The 18210-nt window shown below is 36.5% G+C and overlaps 2 protein-coding genes across 3 annotated transcripts; one reads left to right on the forward strand and one right to left on the reverse strand.

The window, feature by feature from the left end:
* Nucleotides 1–11: 11 nt before the first annotated feature.
* Nucleotides 12–9869, reverse strand: LOC101848088 (steroid 5-alpha-reductase DET2). 2 transcript variants are annotated; one of them, XM_005112157.3, is made up of 10 exons: nucleotides 9737–9869; nucleotides 7931–8074; nucleotides 7282–7365; nucleotides 6599–6687; nucleotides 5754–5807; nucleotides 5209–5301; nucleotides 4726–4823; nucleotides 3563–3653; nucleotides 2316–2405; nucleotides 12–464 (listed from the first exon to the last, which is right to left on the reverse strand). In XM_005112157.3, exons 1-10 carry the CDS (start codon nucleotides 9746–9748, stop codon nucleotides 401–403), a joined length of 819 nt encoding a protein of 272 aa, XP_005112214.1. In that variant the 5' UTR covers nucleotides 9749–9869; the 3' UTR covers nucleotides 12–400. The 2 variants fall into 2 exon arrangements, with proteins under 2 accessions (XP_005112214.1, XP_012945724.1); XM_013090270.2 differs by having other exon boundaries at nucleotides 4672–4823.
* Nucleotides 9870–10174: 305 nt separating this feature from the next.
* LOC101848486 lies at nucleotides 10175–17614 on the forward strand. Its single transcript, XM_035973398.1, has 4 exons — nucleotides 10175–10231; nucleotides 13551–13728; nucleotides 14288–14364; nucleotides 16206–17614. Exons 2-4 carry the CDS (start codon nucleotides 13580–13582, stop codon nucleotides 16727–16729), a joined length of 750 nt encoding a protein of 249 aa, XP_035829291.1. The 5' UTR covers nucleotides 10175–10231; nucleotides 13551–13579; the 3' UTR covers nucleotides 16730–17614.
* The last annotated feature ends 596 nt before the right edge of the window (nucleotides 17615–18210 follow it).

An 18210-nucleotide genomic window follows, 5' to 3' on the forward strand; every position in this document is an offset into this window, starting at 1 on the left:
AGTCATTGTATTTAAAAAAGTGTACACAAAATATACATACTTCCACTACAAAAGGTATAGAATTGGAGCAAAACAAAACAATAAAAGTATCTGGAGAAAGGAAATCCCCTCGACATGGTACCCAGCACTACTATAACAGTGTCTGGGAATAAAGCTGAAAGTAGAGGAAAGAAGATCACAAAATGTCTCACAGCAATGTGACATAACAAAAATATAACATTTCTTCTTCAATCAACCCGATCTTGACAATGTGTACTCTTTAACCATTAACATTAAAACTCTTACAAAGCCTACAAACAAAACCAAATTCACAGAAATATGGAACAAAGTCAGTACACGTAACACATAACTGAGAATTGGAGCACCTTTTTCTTAATTTTATGGTAAAAGAAAAAGAAAATCAAAATATGAACGGAATAAGAGCTTTCCGATTTGGAGGATAATGTTGAAACTGATCCCTGTACCTGAAAAGAGAACAAAAGAAGGGAAATCAAATCCTGTCAGCTTGACCTGAAATAGCACAACTCATTCAAACAAGAATGAAAAAAAAAGAAAGGATTCTTTTGATAAAATTTAATAAAGTTTACATCCATGTTGAAAATAAGACCAGTTTCAAACTGGAGGGTTTTTTTTTTCCATGCAGATCCAAAGCAACAACCCCCCCCCCAAAAAAAAAATAAAAAAATTAAACAGTTTAACTTAAACCTGTTGCTTTCTAAACTAGTAAGTCCAAAGAAGTATACATTAATAACAGGAGAAACCCCAGTTTAGTCATCAATGCCTTTCACCCCTGGCAGGGTATAGGCCACATACAAGCTCCTTCCATTTATCTCTGTCCTGGGCCATCCTTCCAAGTGAGCTTAATTTCTCTCATGTCCCTTTCCACGCATCTCCTCCATGTTTCCCGTGGCCTACCCCTGCAGTTTAGTAGTTTAGTGAAAATCTCACTTAAAACTGTGAGTTGGATCTCTGGATAAGCACTTTTTTTGTTTTCCTCTTCTATCAGTTTCATATCAATGATAACCGATTTATCAACAGAGATGAACAATGCAAATGGTAGTGTTTTAATACCAACATAGTTTCTTCATAAGTTACCAACTACTATGTATATCACTACTGAGATATAGAAAATTTGAAGTGGACACACCATGCAGCCAAGGACATTAGTAGTTTAGTGAAAATCTCACTTAAAACTGTGAGTTGGATCTCTGGATAAGCACTTTTTTTGTTTTCCTCTTCTATCAGTTTCATATCAATGATAACCGATTTATCAACAGAGATGAACAATGCAAATGGTAGTGTTTTAATACCAACATAGTTTCTTCATAAGTTACCAACTACTATGTATATCACTACTGAGATATAGAAAATTTGAAGTGGACACACCATGCAGCCAAGGACATTACTCTAAAGTCAAGTCTGCTTTCAGTTTCTAAGGATGAAGACTCCAGTACTATAAACTATAACTAAATCCTTTCGCCTCAAGAAAGAAGGGTGAGATATAGAAAATTTGAAGCGGACACACCAGTCAAGGACATTACTCTAAAGTCAAGTCTGCTTTCAGTTTCTAAGGATGAAGACTCCAGTACTATAAACTATAACTAAATGCTTTTGCCTCAAGAAAGAAGGGGGAAAACATTTATTGGGGAACAAGGTAAATTATGTCCATAAGTAAGACAACATCCATATCCTCTTACGTAAATCCTTCTTCAGCATTATATAAATAAACTTCGCTCCACATCTTAGCTGAAGAACATAGGCTCAAATCACTGCTGGGTCAGTATAAAAAATAGGAAAGTATCCTCTTCTATAATATGTCGGAACACAAGCAATTACTTTACATGCTGGTGCAGATATTTCGCTCCCTTAACCCTATCCTTACGCCTTGGGGTGGTCATTTTGTACCCTCCGGGTTGTATTCTTCGCATTTTAGAATACTTCTAGTACGAAGATCTCTTAGAAACTTTCAGTATTTCTCAAAAAATCATTTTGACAGACTGCTATGCAAAGTGTACGGATCGGATTAACGAGTAAGATTCCTCTTTGGAAAGAGGTGGCAGAGAGTTCCCCATGTCATATGGATACGATAGTAAAACACGACGTACGGGGAGGGTTAATAAATTCTAAATCCCCTCCACCTTTTTTTTGAGTATTCTGCCTGAACAAGAAAAAGATAACCGCCACTCCCTTTTTTGTCTCATGACAACAGAAAAGCTAACAGCATGATCTAATTTTGTGACTATAATGTAAAAATAATACATCAGGTATCGTAACGTCATTCAAGTCACTCCACGTAAGGAATTAGAGTTACTCACCACTGCAAGTTGTGCCTGGACCGAGCAAAAAACGTAGCAGCGCAGAATAAGGTCCACACCACACCAGACAAGGACCAGGTGGCTAGTGTCCTGAACACGACACAAAACAGAAAGAGTGTAAGCATGATATGAGCTGAGCGTGATTCTTGCTTCAAAAGAAGAATTTTTATCTGTCCCCGGGGTTTTAAGCACCCCGCATAATTTGATCATTTTTTGCATAATTTCTGGTTATTTTCCTTTATCATTCTCTATTAAAATTAACAGAATCGTATAATTTCACATTTTTGGGCTCAGTTTGCATAATTTCAGAAATTTTTTTTGCATAAAACCGCGGGCATAGTTTTATTGGTCAGGTGGGGAATACAAATGGGGTAAACATGGATGCAATGTGCAAAAAAGTTTATGACAGAATTTGAGAATACTATGTAACAAGACTCCACATGTCCTCTGTTCCAGTACATACAACTATAACCCTATCGTTACGTCGTGTTTTACTATCGTATCCATACGACGTGGGGAACTCTGTGCCCCACTTTCCAAAGAGGAAATTTACTCGTTAATCCGATTCCTACGTTTTGCATAACGGTCTGTCAAAATGATTTTTAGAGAAATACTGAAAGTTTCAAAGATATCTTTGCACTAGAAGTATTCTTAAATGTGAAGAATACAACCCGGGCGTACAGAATGACCCCAGGGCGTACAGAATGACCCCAGGGTGTACGGAGAGGGCTAAAAAGGTGTAGGGGACTGTCAATCCACCTCAAAACAAGTCAAGAGAGGTACGGAAAACTCTTTTTCTGAAAGTTGTAATTTTCTCTCTGACAAGATGTGCCCACTCATTTATTTCATTTCATGCATAAGCCCTGTGTTTGTCAATACATCATTACAATATGTGTTAGTAGTGAGGGACAGAATGGAGGAAAAAGATGGGCGGGGGTGGGGTGGTGGAGGGGTGCAATTAAAAAAATTCTGTGCTGATTTTTCACTTCTCAGAACAACTACATCCTACAAGATGACAAAACAAGAAACAATTCGATGACCATAAACATCAAATCAATAACCCTTCACAGATACTGTAACTATTTTCTGAAATTGCTTAAAACTGCTTTGAAAAGACAAATTTAATGAAACAAATTTCGTACAAAATATATGGTCACCATGTGTATATTATATACCATAATATCATGTATGATGCCATACACACCTCATATCAGAAAAGCTTGTATTAAAAACGGCAAAATGCTTACCACCCAATCCATTGCACCAGTTCTCCAAAGTAGTTGGGACAGGCAATAAGATCAAATAAGCCTCCGTATGGGATGTAATATCCATTACAGCCTAGAGAGAAGAAAGAGAAAAAAACAACTTATTATGAGCATGTATAAATTTCATAAATGTATAATATAATATTTGAATCAGCCTCTTTTGCACATTGCAAGTGCATTTGACAGCGTGAGGGTAAATGCACATGTGTGTGCGTGCCTGCATGCAAGTGTGTGTGCATATATAGATCTATGTGCGTGCATGTGTGTCTGTGTGCGTGCGTGTGTGTGTGCATATGCGTGCATGTGTGTGTGCATATGTGTGCATGTGTGTGTGCACACGTGTGTACTCGCATGTGTGAGTGTGTGTTTCAGTGTGTTAGAGAGCATGTGTGTGTGGAGGTTGTTGGGAACATCTTACCTTACTTGATCATTGCACGAATTTTAATGATCTTTCTTCGGTCATTTTTTGGACTCCATATTTAAGTTATTAACAAATCAGACAACAACTTTACAGGCAATGACTAGAAAAAAGAAGAATGAATTTTGGTAGCAGTTCTAACATGGAGCCCAAAAATAACCTGTGATAAAATTAGTGTATTGAAAAGAGAGAAAAGAAGTGTAAAGATAGTGTGCTCTTGTTCGTAGCATGAGTAAACATGTAAACTACTTTGAGTTTCAATTTTATTGAGGGTTCTTTAAGTCAGTAAGTTGTCTATTTTTTTCTTTTTAAAAATCTACATTTCTAATTGAACTTGACCAGAGTCATTGTCTCACTTGACAATATAATCAACATGAACATATGATTTGTGCAATGGAGCATTTGGACAATTTGTCATACAAAGTAAAGATTTTTAAGGTCTCCTTGTTACATTTTCTAGCTGTCATCTATCATGACTTACATTTATCAAGTATTTGTTCAAATGTAGTAAAAGTTCAATAAATGCCTTTCACACAAAATGTAATTCTTTCTGGTCAGAATGGCACACTTTAAAATTAATTTTGGGATCAAGTTAACGCTAATTTCACACAGAAAGACCATTTCAAAGTGGGAACTGACAGACTCAACGTCGCGGCTACAGTCACTATCATACCGTCACCACCACCACCACCACCACCGTCTATCATGGAACTGTGATTCTCTTGACCTTTAATCTCACGCAGCGACCTCAGCTTCCAGTCTGCCCAACGGTTGATGACAAAGCCAATCACGTAGAGTAGGATGCCCAGCAGGAACCTTGGGTCACTAGAGAAAATAAAAATCTCCGTACATTTGTCGTGTCTGTCCTAATATAACATTAAAAGTCACTTGCTCTACTAAAACATTTTAAATAATTAGTTGGATTGTATAATCGTTCTCTTATCAAACAAAGTTTTTAGAAATCATTATAATATACTACTCAAAATTACACACTGCTAGTTTTTAAAACACAATAATTTTTTCTTTCCAGGATTCATAACATCACTTATTTTAAAAAAAAGTATAACACTTTCTAAAACATAAAAAAGGTGAACAAAAACACACTTCATATCAAGTAATATCACCCTTTAGATGTACTAAATGAAAAAAAAAAATTAAGTGCAGTAAAAATCCCTAAGCAAACAGAAGACAAAACATAGTTTTCACTCACTAGGGATATGAACTGTCATAGCCTGCAACACCAATATGGTTGGCGATTAACCACTGGTAAAGGACATTTGGTAACAGGCCTCCGATGGTGATTCTGAAAAAAAATAATTATGCACTGAATTAAAAAAACACTGCTCAAGAGACTACACTTAAGGGTCACTGAAGGCGTTAATAAAGTTCTCAAATGATACTAATCACAAGGGAAAGAAGAAAAGTGATTTTTTTTTTTCATTTAAAACACTTCATTTCTTCTTTTCTTATACATTGCATTCCTCCCCAAATAAAATAGATATCAAGCCCTGAAAAGAACTTAATTACAAACAAGTTCTTCGTTTTGCTTTGAAATTTTAATTGCTTTAGTAAGATAAGTCTTCGTTATAGGCAAAAACCAAACAAAGTTTAAGCAAACTTTCTAGATAATATCAAACACTGCTCAGACATAATATTCAATTACTCCTCATATTGTGCAACATACAGCAAAATAAAGTTACATCTTTACGACATGAAGGACCGAAAGGAAAGCCCCTTGTTATTAAGTACACTGACCCAATAGGAACTGTTGCACTTCTGTATCTCATAGTCAATGGGTGCAGTAGGCCTCTGAAATGAACGGAAAGAATTAATGAAAATAACTAAAACAACAAAAACATACTTAACAATACAACATAATTTTTTTAAAAATCGATTCAAATACCAAAATTACTTCTTTTTAAAAATGTGGTAGTGAAATATACAGACAAAATAGAAACAGCAGCAGCAGGATCCTCTTACAAACCCCCCCCCAAAACCCCCCCCAACTAATTTCTAATTATTGCATTTAATTTTTCAATTGAATTTATGAAAATATAACACTACATAATCTTACAGGCACAACAGATCCAGGAACGAAAGTAAATAGGCAAACTTCAGTCATTGTTAGCGATCCAGTAGCATCTGAGCTCTTCTGTATGATGCCATTCGGTAATAGTTGCAGGTTTGTTCTAATTGTTGTCTTGAGGAGTAGAGGCAATTAGATGTGTGGGGTAGCTTGGGAAGAGAACATCCCCTTAAATCAGTTAGTTTTCTACAGAAGAACAGATGATGTTCCACTGTCTCTGAGGGGTAGTCACATAATGGTCAGGCAGCAGACTGCTTGCAAACTTCAGTCACAAGAAAGATTTTTTTTAAACTATGAGAAGCAAAGCATTTTAATTTTACAATCTCGTATGCATTTGTTCATGTTCATGAGCCTGTGACAGAGCATGCATGTACCTAAATATGACCATTAATACTACTAGAGTGTATTTTGTACTCATACATAATGACAGACAAACCATCATTTCCTCCCTGCTTCCTACAGTAGGCTATCTCTACTCACAGGCTATCTCTACTCACAGGCTATCTCTACTCACCGGTGAAGTGTATGAATCAGGAATAGTCCATAGAAAACATAATTGAGAACACCTTTGTCGGCAACCTCTCTGCTGTATAAAAAGAAAACCTGTGGAAGAATGTTTGTACAACGATGGAATAAACATTAGTTCACTTCATCTCAGACAGACAAGAAAGAGTTAAAACCTATATATATATATATACATATACATATATATATATACATATACATATATATATATATATATATATATATATATATATATATATATATATATATACACAACAGCAAAAACCTCGGAACAAAGGAACACTTTCCTTCCCATAGTCCCGGGGTTAAAATTCATAATTTCTTGATATTACATTATTTTTAATACTGGAAAGCAAACAGAAAGCATTTATTCAATACCAGTGTAAGGACAATGAAGAAAAAAATGAAACATTATCTTATTTTGAATTAAGGATATAATGCTCTATGTAAGTTACAACAAAAGAATGGATTATCATTGCCCGATGAGGCAACTGGCAAGGGCCAAAAAAGACAGAATTAAAATAAACACAACACACACACAAACACTTCTCGCACACACAGACTTTCTTTCTCTCTCTATTTCTCACACACACACACACACACACACACACACACACAAATGTGCATACACACATACATGGTGGACACGATATGCTTCTAAAAAATACAAACCAATGAAAACATAATGATCCCTGTGAGAGCATCAGAGATGATGTGGCTCAGCCTCTGGGGAATTTTTGGACCCCAGTTAGGATCCTGTAGAAAAATAAAAAAATAAATGAGCTTGAATATATCCACAAAGTACAGTACAGTATGCTGAAAGGAAAAGGAAAAAACTTTGGTCAAAACTAATTGCTTTTTTTCTTTCTTCTAGTACATAGTACACAAGGCAAGGTCTTTTTCCTTTTTCTTCAAACGTAAGATAAGTTCATCAGATTATTGATTTATTTATTGATCTTCACGGAGAGAAATTTGTGACTCAAGTAAATACAATTATACACATGCACTTGTCAACACCCAAACACACACACACACAAACACTTTCTCAGACCTCTCTCTCTCACTTTCATACCGGTACGCACACATCTACACAACTAAGTCTTTCATTTTAAATCTTTTTTTTAATATACCGTACAGCCCCAAAACATCAGATAAACATGAGGCTAATATAATTTATACCCCATTTCTTTATTTCATTAAAAAATTATTTTTTTTAAATAAAAAAAAATAAAAATATATATAAAAAGCTATAATCTCTTCTTTGGTTCCACCAGTGAAGATAAAAGAGATGTACAGTAATTAAAAGATTTGACAAAATTACCTCTCTTTCATGTTTACCGTACGGCGCAGGTTTGACCCACTGGCCAATGCACGTAGCCAAAGCAACAACAAATCCGAGGATCACCAGTCCAAAGTGTACCCAGAAATATGTCGTTCCCGATTCATAAAAAGAATAAGGAATTACCTGTTGAAACATAAATGAAATGATACTTTTATAACATGATAACTGTTCTTGGCCAAAATCAATCTAAATTGCAAAGAAGTTAAATTTACTATAATATATTACAGTTTCAGCTTTGTATGTCAAAGGAAAGCCAGAATTGTTGATGTCAGCTCAAGACCGGTAGAACTGCTGTAAGCTGGAACAAGTTTTTAAACTAAAAAAAAAAAAATCAACAGTAGAATATAGAACAATAGTAGAACCTATACCACTTCAAACTGCATCCTCCATATCCATCTGGAATTTGATTAAATTGCTTAAAATAGCGGGTATTCTTCTAAACGTTTCACATGAATTTTTCTACAAAAATTATGCAAGTAGGAGTTGGACAGTCTAAAACATTTCGAACACACACTGCCAATCAATTTTATTTAAACAGAGTCAGGGTCAGCCAGATTTTACTCCATGGAAGGGTAAAGGCAACCATCTGAACAATTTGACTAAAATAGATTGTGATCTTTAACATCAAATTCAAATCAATTTCTTTTTATACGGGGTGCCCACTACGGATGGGATCGGCCGATTGCCCGACTCGATCGACTAAAAAACAAACGTGTTTGTTTTCAGTTTCAGGCGATCGGCCCGATCCAGCCGTATTGCGCCCCCGAATTACACAAGGATGCGTTGAATCAGTTGTAATATGTTGTGCCGAAATGGTAGCGTTTGCTACTTCATCATACTTCATGGAGTAAAATCTAGGCTCACCCTACTTAGTTTGGCTGAACTAAATTGGCGATGCACACTGAGTATAACAAAACAACAAACACAGTGTTTCGTCAAGTTTATGCAAAGTATGAGGAAAGACTTCAGTCTCCAATGGTCTGTTACTCTGTAGTCTCAAGAACAACATTAATGTAATCGAAGTGGCTGCCAGTCTAGCCGTACTTAGATCTAGTCTAGGTTTGGCCCTATCGACTCAAGCCTGTTAAGTACACAGGTCTCAGATCTAGATCTAGTAATTATTCAGGTTCAAATACATGCAACTTGCAAGTCAGTAAGGCACCTTTTGGTTTTGTCTGAAATACAAATACTTTAGGCATTGCAAACTAAAAATTTCATTTACAATTAGCCATCAATATTAAGTACGGCTAGACTGACAGTCTAGCCGTCCTTAAGTACGGCTAGCCTGGCTGTCTACCCGTATTTAAGTACGGCAAGACAAGAAGTCTAGCCGTACTTAAGTATGGCTAGACTGCCAGTCTAGCCGTACTTATCTTAGGCCCTATTAACATTAGAAAACAGGAGGTTTAAAATACATGCACTGTCATTTAGGTTAGGCACCTGGTTTCGTCTCAAATACAAATACTTTAAGAAAGTACTGCACACTAAAAATGTATATTTACAATTCAGTAGGCCTATTTTTTGTAAATGGTGAGTCTAGCCATCATAATAAGAATAAGTACGGCTAGACTGCGAGTAGGCCTTACACTACATCTAGATCTAGAGATCTAGATTCTAGAAATCTAGCTAGAATCTAGATCTAATCTAGATTTATCTAGATATCTAGATCTAGATCTAGATATCTACAACTACAAGTACAACCACCCATGATTAAGAATTGTTTGACGAGCCCTCAACATTCATTTTAAATCAAGTAAATTAAGTAAATATCTATTAAACACATACGTGGAACGTCATTTTGCAGCCAAAGAATCAATAACTGGTAATACAATCTGCACTGCCACAGCTTTTCTCTTCAACTCAGAAGTTCACACTCAGTTGGTTACGCCTGTCGACGGGCTGTCGACCAAACCCCTTTTTACATAATATTACGACGGAAGAAACATTCACAACTTGCACTTTCGTTTTCTAAACCCGGTCTTGAATTGTTCCAAAATAAAAAGAAATATGGGATAATTATTATAACATATATTTGTTAGTTTTTAAATAAAATGTAATGAGCTTTCATTACATTATTTATTTCATTTCATAATAATTTGGTATTTTAATTCCATAAAATTGTACCAAGTTAAATAATTGAAAACATTCTTAACCATTTTTAATACCAAGGTAGGGTTGGTAGGTTCAAGAGGTCAAAGATCATGTTTTGGTTGCTGCTTCGTTTTCTCTCTCACTCTCATTTTCCCAACAAGAAGAGCACTCTCAATTCAAGTTTAGTAGGTTTGATCCATCTGATAGGACTGTCTTATCAGATCTAGATCTATGTTTCTCTTCGATTGCCCCAAATTAAGGTCTAGATCTAGGATAACATTGAATTTGGGAGGGGTAACGATTTATTTAAGTGAAGTAGGCTTCTTTCAAAGCTCAACTTGGTTTCCATTACTTAAAGATAGTGTGTAGGCTTTATATGGTCTTGAAGAGTCTAGGCCAATATCTGGGAGATGATTCTGCTGTGTGATTGTGTGATCTGTGTTTGCTTGAAAAGTGCCATCAGCTTGGCTTTTCTATTTTCAATAAGCAATAAGATGGCCACTAAAAAAGGATGGCTCTATGACCTAACAAAAGCAGGGGGGCATGGCCCCTTGGAGAGAATTTTACCATAATTTGATGTTTTGCAATTATTAGTAATATTAGGTTTGATATCGATTCTATATCTCCTCCATATCGGCACACGTTATATAGAAAAATAATCGTTTGGAACCAGACTGAGAAGTAATAGTCGGTGGAGCCAAAACCCACTCTCCATAGTTATCGTTTGGGGCCAAAACAGGATTATCCTGTATATCAGGCTCAGGGCTGGGGGATGGGGGTCCTAATTTAATGCTGTTACGTTTTGAGGTGTCTACGTACACGGTAACCGGGCACCTAGTCTCAGTATCTACGTACACGGTAACCGGGCACCTAGTCTCACCTATTCTTAGTATCTACGTACACGGTAACCGGGCACAGTCTCTTAGTATCTACGTACACGGTAAACGGAATGAAAATAAATCAATATTTGTCCTTTTCTGTCACTTGCTGGAAAAAAAAGAAAGTCACACAAGCATCTTGTCGGGCTCGCCATCGTGACAGGTCAGTGAACCTGTGCGTGTGCATCACATTGTGAGTAGGCCTACCGGTTGGGGTCACCAAAGTTCATTCAAAGACTGTGCGCTGTGAAGTATAGGGCTCCGGAATGGGGGGGGGGGGGGGGGGGGGATTACATTTTTTTTTTAAAGGTACAGTCGGGGGAGGGGTGGGAATGAAGGCAACACCGGATGACAAAAACTAGACTTCGAGTTCTGAACTGCCTGGTTACCGTGTACGTGACACTAGAGAGTATTTAATTTTATAGTCTCTGCTGACACTGAGACTACATGCCCGGTTACCGTGTACATGACACTGACACTACATGCCCGGTTGCCGTGTACATGACACTGAGACTACATGCCCGGTTGCCGGTTACCGTGTATGTAGATATTGAAGCTACATGCCCGGTTACCGTGTACATGACACTGAGACTACATGCCCAGTTGCCGGTAACCGTGTACGTAGATACTGAGGCTAGGTGCCCGGTTGCCGGTTACCGTGTACGTAGACACTCCTTTACGTTTTTATGTTAAAGCTTCAGAACAGTTGAATAGCTCCGATTATCCAACATCAACGAAAGTGATTCTTTTGTGTGATATATAGATCTATGTTTGAAAAGTGTCTTTTTATTGGTGAATTATATGTATTTAGAGGTGAGAGTTTCTGTCTCTCTCTGTGAATGTTTGTTTAGTGTGTATGTGTGTATGCTCAAATTCTAATTGAAAATTATGGTATACATGTATACTCACCTATAACGTAGCATCTGCGTTTTTTGCCATTTTCTTTGTCCAAAAGTTGCTAAAAGTTGCTACAAAAAGTGGCAAAAGTTGCCCAAAAAGTTGCCATTAATTTTCAAGCCTTCAACTTTCTGTGACGGCGTAATATCATATAGCAATATGTTGATAGAGGTATCAGTTTTTTAGCATACAGAATATCATTTGTAGTCACCAAGAGGGTAAAAACGTGAAAATAAAGGTTTCACAATAGAATGAAATCAAAATTAGAACAGCACGTATAAATAACTAATTAGGGCGTGTGTGCACCTATCTGAGGATTGGCTGTTTTAACCTTAAACGTGTGTAATTCAAGAAAAAGTAGGCTTGCAGGATATACCACATTTAAATGATATTATGGAATCACACACAATTGAGGTTGTGTGTCAGTAGGCCTATTCGGTTTTGGTGGAGACACGCTCTAAAATAACACTTTTATATTTTTAAAAGGGTGGGAACAGCATTAAATTAAATGACATTACGCTGTATAAATGCAGAAAAAGAAAAAGAAATCATCAGAACAATTTTTAGACAAATTAACTCATCAACAAATTAAAACACAACAAAAGGGGAAAAATAAAAGACAGACAGCAATATAAACAGTATGTAATGTAATGTACTTATATTCTCCGCATGAAAATAGTTACACATGGACATCTGAAAACTTATCAAAATACACGTCTAATATGTAATGGAGTAGCTTCTTTGTTTTGTCTTTTTTGAAAAATTATGCAAAAATCGCGGTTGCGATTCGTGGACCAAAAAATGACAAAAATCGCGGTCGTGGCCGCAACAAACGCAGATGCTAGTATAACTATAACACGACCTCACTTGTAATATGGGAGTATACTTTGACTCCAATTGCGGCATATTTTTGTAGGTAGTGCCCATATAATATGGGATGAGTTTCTGAATTTTTTAAGGGGAAGGGTCAAGGGTGTGCTCACCATGTGCAAAATCAAGTACAAGTCAGCTCACTGCTGGCCTCATACCTTTCTCTCTTCCTTTTTAAACTGGCCTGAATGACTTGAAATGCTATCATAGTAGAAGAAAAACCATACGCCAATGGTCAAATGTTCAAATTACAGTAGAACCTGGCTTACTGGGATGGACAATTGATTTCTTTCCATCGTAAAAGTCTGTATTTTGCTGGTCATTAAAACCTTCAGACATTGTGACCACTGCTATAAAATGATTTAATGATTGCAGACGTTTCAATGTTGTGAATAAATGCTCTAAACATATAAACATGATGATATAATGGTCAAAATGCTATTTAAAAATTTTTTTTTTTTACTAAAGACAAATGTTTTGAAGGCCTATGACATATACATTATAATTATATAGCTTTCCTTTGAATATTTGCAAATATATAGATGTATATGTAGGCCTTGATACTGTCACCTGTTATTTCATCTTTCTTGACAAAATAATATCAATTACAAAATATTATGCTATCTCATGTGTGTATCAGCCGGATCATGTTGCCTGTATGATGTATGGCGACTGTAAATGGAAACTGTATTGACAACACTGCAAGATATTACTTGCTACAGGTGGGCAACATAATGTATAAATCCTTGAGAAGAATGTTTTTTTCTTGCAGACTGTTTAGTTCATTGTATAAAATTACAGAAAGAAAGATTTGCATGATTTGGAAAGTAACAGTAACAGCTTACTTTATTTTTTATTTGCAGAAATTACAAGCAACAGAGAATTTAAGGAAATGAGCTCAGGCAGCTTTCTTCTGTTTGAGAATTTTGACTTTGAGAACAACAGTTCCTTTCAAGCAGGGTGGAAAGCAATATCTAAAGTTGTTGATCCTACCAAGTTGGAATCAGAGTTGTTACGAGCAAAGGCATTTTTCTTCTCAAAGTAGGTTATTATAGAGACAACTCTTGACTGATTATTTTGTTAGTGTCCGTGGCATTGATTCACTTTTTTTCTAGTAGGGGGCATTGTCTCACTTTGTCTGGCTTTTTGTGTCCCATCATAGCTAGTTTAAAATATTTTTTATTTGCTTTTAAGAAAACGGGAACAATTATTTAAATATTTTAGATTTTGTTAATTTTATTGTGGTTACAGTTGTTGATAATGAATTCTCATAAAATTCAGGTTTTTGGAGCAGAGAATTTAGTTACTCATACTGGCAAGTATGTTGCGTCTTCAATGCTTTTATTTTGTATTGTTTTTTTTTCTTCTTTTTTGTACATTACTTGTAAAAGCGATTACGGAATATGAAGGAAGAAAAAAAAAAAATGATGTCCTGACAATTGCTCAAGGAGGAAATCATACTTGTTTTGATTATCACAATACTTCCTGATTGATTCATTGTACATGTTTGACACCCCCGACGATTGTCTATTTATAGATATTATCGTCACATTGGTATCACTGAGCAGGTTGACAGCAAAATAATTACTATCCTCTACAGGCATGTGTGTCAATTCGACTTTGACAAATATTTGCTGTGGAAGGAATCAAAGCCCAAGCGAAATCAGACATCAGAAGGTGATATTTCTTGTGGATGATTTTGTGTTTGTATAGAGGAGTTATTATCTTATAACAGTTTTCTTCCATTGGGAAACAATATTGCAGAGATGTTTATTGCAAAGGGTCCAAGAAGTTGTCAAAGAGCTATGACCTGTTGAGTGGAAAATGGTGACTCTTAAAGAAGATGAATAATTCAAAATGTGTCACGACATGGTGGAGTCAGGTGCTCGTCACTTTTTGGGCATGTGGAAATATTGGCATCATCTTAAAGCATGTACATTTGCTTTGCCTTCGATGAAAAAATACCCATCTATCTTAAATTGAAGCTGAGAATGTCTGATTGAAGGAGGTGGGGGTCACCTGGTTTCAGGGGTAAAATTAACGAGAAAATGGTCACCAAAGTTTTGCAACTTCCTTAGCTTGAGAGTCTTTGGAAACTGAAATTTTACATTTTTTGTGCCTTTAATCAATGTTCCTCAGCAAAATTTACACTGAAATGTGTTTTTAAATGGACATAAAAGTTGTTCAGCCTAAAAACAAAAATTCGCAAAAAATTTCCTCACTGGTAGAAAAATGCCAGATTTCATTATTTTTGACAAGCGCCTGAGTTTACCACGATGCCTCACAAATTCCAGTTTGATCTTGAGGAACTGAAAGTAATGTGTTATATTTTGTGAACACTTGTGTTATATTTTGTGAACACTAATTAACTTTTTTGAGAAGGTGAATAATAAAGCTTTATGTACTATTTAAGACATATATGTGAGGCAGCGTGGTGGAATCAGGCCCTCGTCAATTTTTGGGCATGTTAAGTTATTGGTATCATCTTAAAGCTTGTTCACTTGTCTTTATTTGGATTAAAAAAATATCCATTTATCTTGAATACAAGTCGAGATATTTTCGAAAGAAGAAGGTGGGGGTCACTTGTTTTCAGAGGTAAAATTAGTGAGAAAATGGCCGCCAAAGATTAGTTATTTCCTTACCTTAAGAGTCCGTGGTAACTGAAAGTTACATTTTTTGTGCCTTTAATAATCAACGTTTTTCTGAAAAATCTACACAGAAATGATGTTTTTAATGGATATGAAAGGTGTTGAGCCAAAAAACAAAAATTTGATAAAAATTAAAAAACCTGCGGAAAAATGCAAGTTTCTTCACTTTGATTATTTTGACGAGAGCCTGATTCCACCACGCTGCCTCACATATTGGCATGGTATTTTGATGTTGTTTTTGAATTTGGAAGTAAAACATTAACATGCGGTCATTATTGAGTGTTCATTTTTTAAGTTACTTTTGGGCTTAACACCTATGTTTTTTGCTATTGAGTAAGTGATTATGCTTTAGCCCACTCCAGGGCACTGAAAACTTTCTTCAAACAATACTCTGTTTTCTAAATCACAGCAAAGTGAGAAACATTTTCTGCTGTTCATACAGAAGAATTAGATGAAGTAAATTTCCTGTTATTGCTTCCAGTTCTCCAAAAAAACTTGCTTGCTCTAGTAAATATTATTTCTGTATGGCTGACTGTTTATCATTGTGCAAAGGATTATATCCTCCAGATATTTCCAATTCAGTCCACTTCATTAGGAAATTGATCAGTTGTAAATAAGATTGTTGAATCATACGACTTTCAGCTGTTTGTGGTGGGATAATGCTGGTTTCCCAAGCAAGATATATTTCCCTGATTTGGTCTTTTCATTCTTCAGTAGATGGATACCTACTACGGTATCAGAAGGAGTTCAATTTAAGAATTATAGGTGAGTTTATTTGTATCTTTGACTCCAAGGCCTATAACAGTAATTTATAATTCTTTATGACACTTTTGGATGTCTTTTCCATTTTCTTTTGGTTCTCTTTGTCAGGCCAGGCCAGTTCTGCAGAGCCGCCTCGAGCAGACTGTGATGTTGTTCAGTCCACAAGAAGACAGGTAGACAAAGTCATTGAGAGCAAGTCTCTTTTTGAAAAGGAAGATATTGCCCAGCCAAATTTGTGTGTTTCTGAAGGTGAATGCTCTTTGGACAAAACAGACGGACACAGTTTAGTCGATGGCATTAGAGATGGAACTAAAGATGAAGGAAATCTTGTGTCAGAGTCTGTCACTGGTCGTACTGACGTGGACAATGTGAAATCTGAAGTTGATGAGACAGTGACAGGAGACGAGAACGAGGAGCAAAAGGAACTTAGCCTGGCAGAGCTTGCTGAGATGATTCAGAACAACGTCCCTATCCCCGGGGTTGTTGCTGTAGACGTGCAGCCGACCAATTCGGAGCCAACGCCCTCGGTGATGGCAAGGAAGTTGAAGCCCTGGGAAGTTGGTGTCACTTCTAGTGAGGGTGATGACAGTGTGCAGAGGCTGTCCAGCCTGAGCCTTTCAAGTGATAGATGATATTGTCTGTTTATGGCTCTTCTCACGTTTTTGTCTTTCACTTTCAGACGTGTATGGGCCGAAGGGCTAGAACCCAGATGGCTGCTGGATCAGATAAGTGAAGTAAAGTTTAAGTCTTTCAGACTGAGGTGTTGGATGTGAAGAAGACTGTGTTTTTATACATTGTATGATAGTATGAAAGTGTTGAATAATGTGTTCAGTACGCAAGAAGTTTGAAGTTCTTTTATAAAGAAAAAGTCTTGATCTTAAATTTGTTTAGTACGGTTGAACCTGTCCAAGAGGACCACTTTATGTTGAGGAGAAAATTGGTCATCTTAGACTTAGACTGGTGTCCTCTTGGACAGTGCCATTATAATGTTGTATATATATTGAAAAAACGCAGGGGAGCAAGTGAGAAGTGGTCGTTTGTACAGTTGAACTGTTAGTTGATAGAGTAGGTTTGACTGTACTTGTTGAGCTACTGAATTTGGTACATTTTAATTTTTTTATGTTTTATTAATGAGAATTCTTGAGCTGCTGTTATTATTCTTACCCCCTTTATCAGACTCACTTTTGTGAATAGATTTTAAGGGATTTAGCAATTTAGCTTGCTGAGGAATCTGGCCGAAGTTGTTTGGAAAAGTGGGCAAAATCATAGGTTTAAGACCATTTGCAACACTACTAGATCTATTAGATTTTACTTAAGAGGCGGCATCTCCAAACTTAAGGTCCACCTCCAATAGGACTGAGCCAAATGAGAAAATTCACAAAATAAGCAGGGATGCCACTTTTCTGCTTTTTCCTGGTATTTCCCGTATTTTGATCCTGATCGGCCATTCAGTTATTGAGATTGAGATAGAATCTATTATAGTTGAAAATAACCCCCCCCCCCCAAAAAAAAACAAACAAACACCCTCACACTCACACAACAACTTGCGCCAAATGTTCAAATAACAGAAAAAGGAAGACTTCACTGTAAAGCCATTGCTTATGTTTGTTTGTCATTTCTCTCTATGTACACCCTTTGGGTTTCATATTGATATTCACATGTTAGCGAGACCATGGTGCGTGGATTTTCTGCTGTTTTCAAAAAAGTTGAGTGGCGCCCCTGTCTATGGACACAACGTCGGATGGAGCTAAGCCTCAAATCCCGAAACCCACAATCTCATGATGATGAGTCCAGCATCCTAACCATTAGCCTATGGACACAACCACAGTCGTTTTTTGGTGTTTTTTTTTTTAGTTAGTGTTTTACGGCACTTGCAACACTATAAGGTCATATGAGTGCCAAAGGTTAGACGTGTTACAAGAGAGTAACAAACACACAAAAAAGAAGAAGGGGAGATAAAGACGATAGATGTTTGATAGGAAAGAAGGAGCAAACCACGCCAGAGCACCAGTAGTTTGGGTTCAGGAGCAGAATGTTAAACTTCAGATTGGACAAAACCTGCAAGGGAATTGCTTTTTTGAAAAGTGACCTATACAACAATGTGTATCATTAC

The sequence above is a fragment of the Aplysia californica genome, unplaced genomic scaffold (assembly GCF_000002075.1).
Source record: "Aplysia californica isolate F4 #8 unplaced genomic scaffold, AplCal3.0 scaffold01197, whole genome shotgun sequence".
Taxonomy (NCBI): domain Eukaryota; kingdom Metazoa; phylum Mollusca; class Gastropoda; order Aplysiida; family Aplysiidae; genus Aplysia; species Aplysia californica.

Excerpts from the sequence above, each read along its gene's own strand:
- LOC101848486 (XM_035973398.1), top strand. The coding sequence starts at position 13,580 with ATGAGCTCAGGCAGCTTTCTTCTGTTTGAGAATTTTGACTTTGAGAAC. Across the intron at positions 13,729-14,287 it reads AAGGCATTTTTCTTCTCAAA|GCATGTGTGTCAATTCGACT; the intron begins GTAGGTTATTAT and ends TATCCTCTACAG. Across the intron at positions 14,365-16,205 it reads GCGAAATCAGACATCAGAAG|GCCAGGCCAGTTCTGCAGAG; the intron begins GTGATATTTCTT and ends TCTCTTTGTCAG.
- LOC101848088 (XM_013090270.2), bottom strand. Across the intron at positions 6,688-7,281 it reads GGATCATTATGTTTTCATTG|GTTTTCTTTTTATACAGCAG; the intron begins GTTTGTATTTTT and ends ATTCTTCCACAG. Across the intron at positions 4,824-5,208 it reads TATGACAGTTCATATCCCTA|TGACCCAAGGTTCCTGCTGG; the intron begins GTGAGTGAAAAC and ends TATTTTCTCTAG.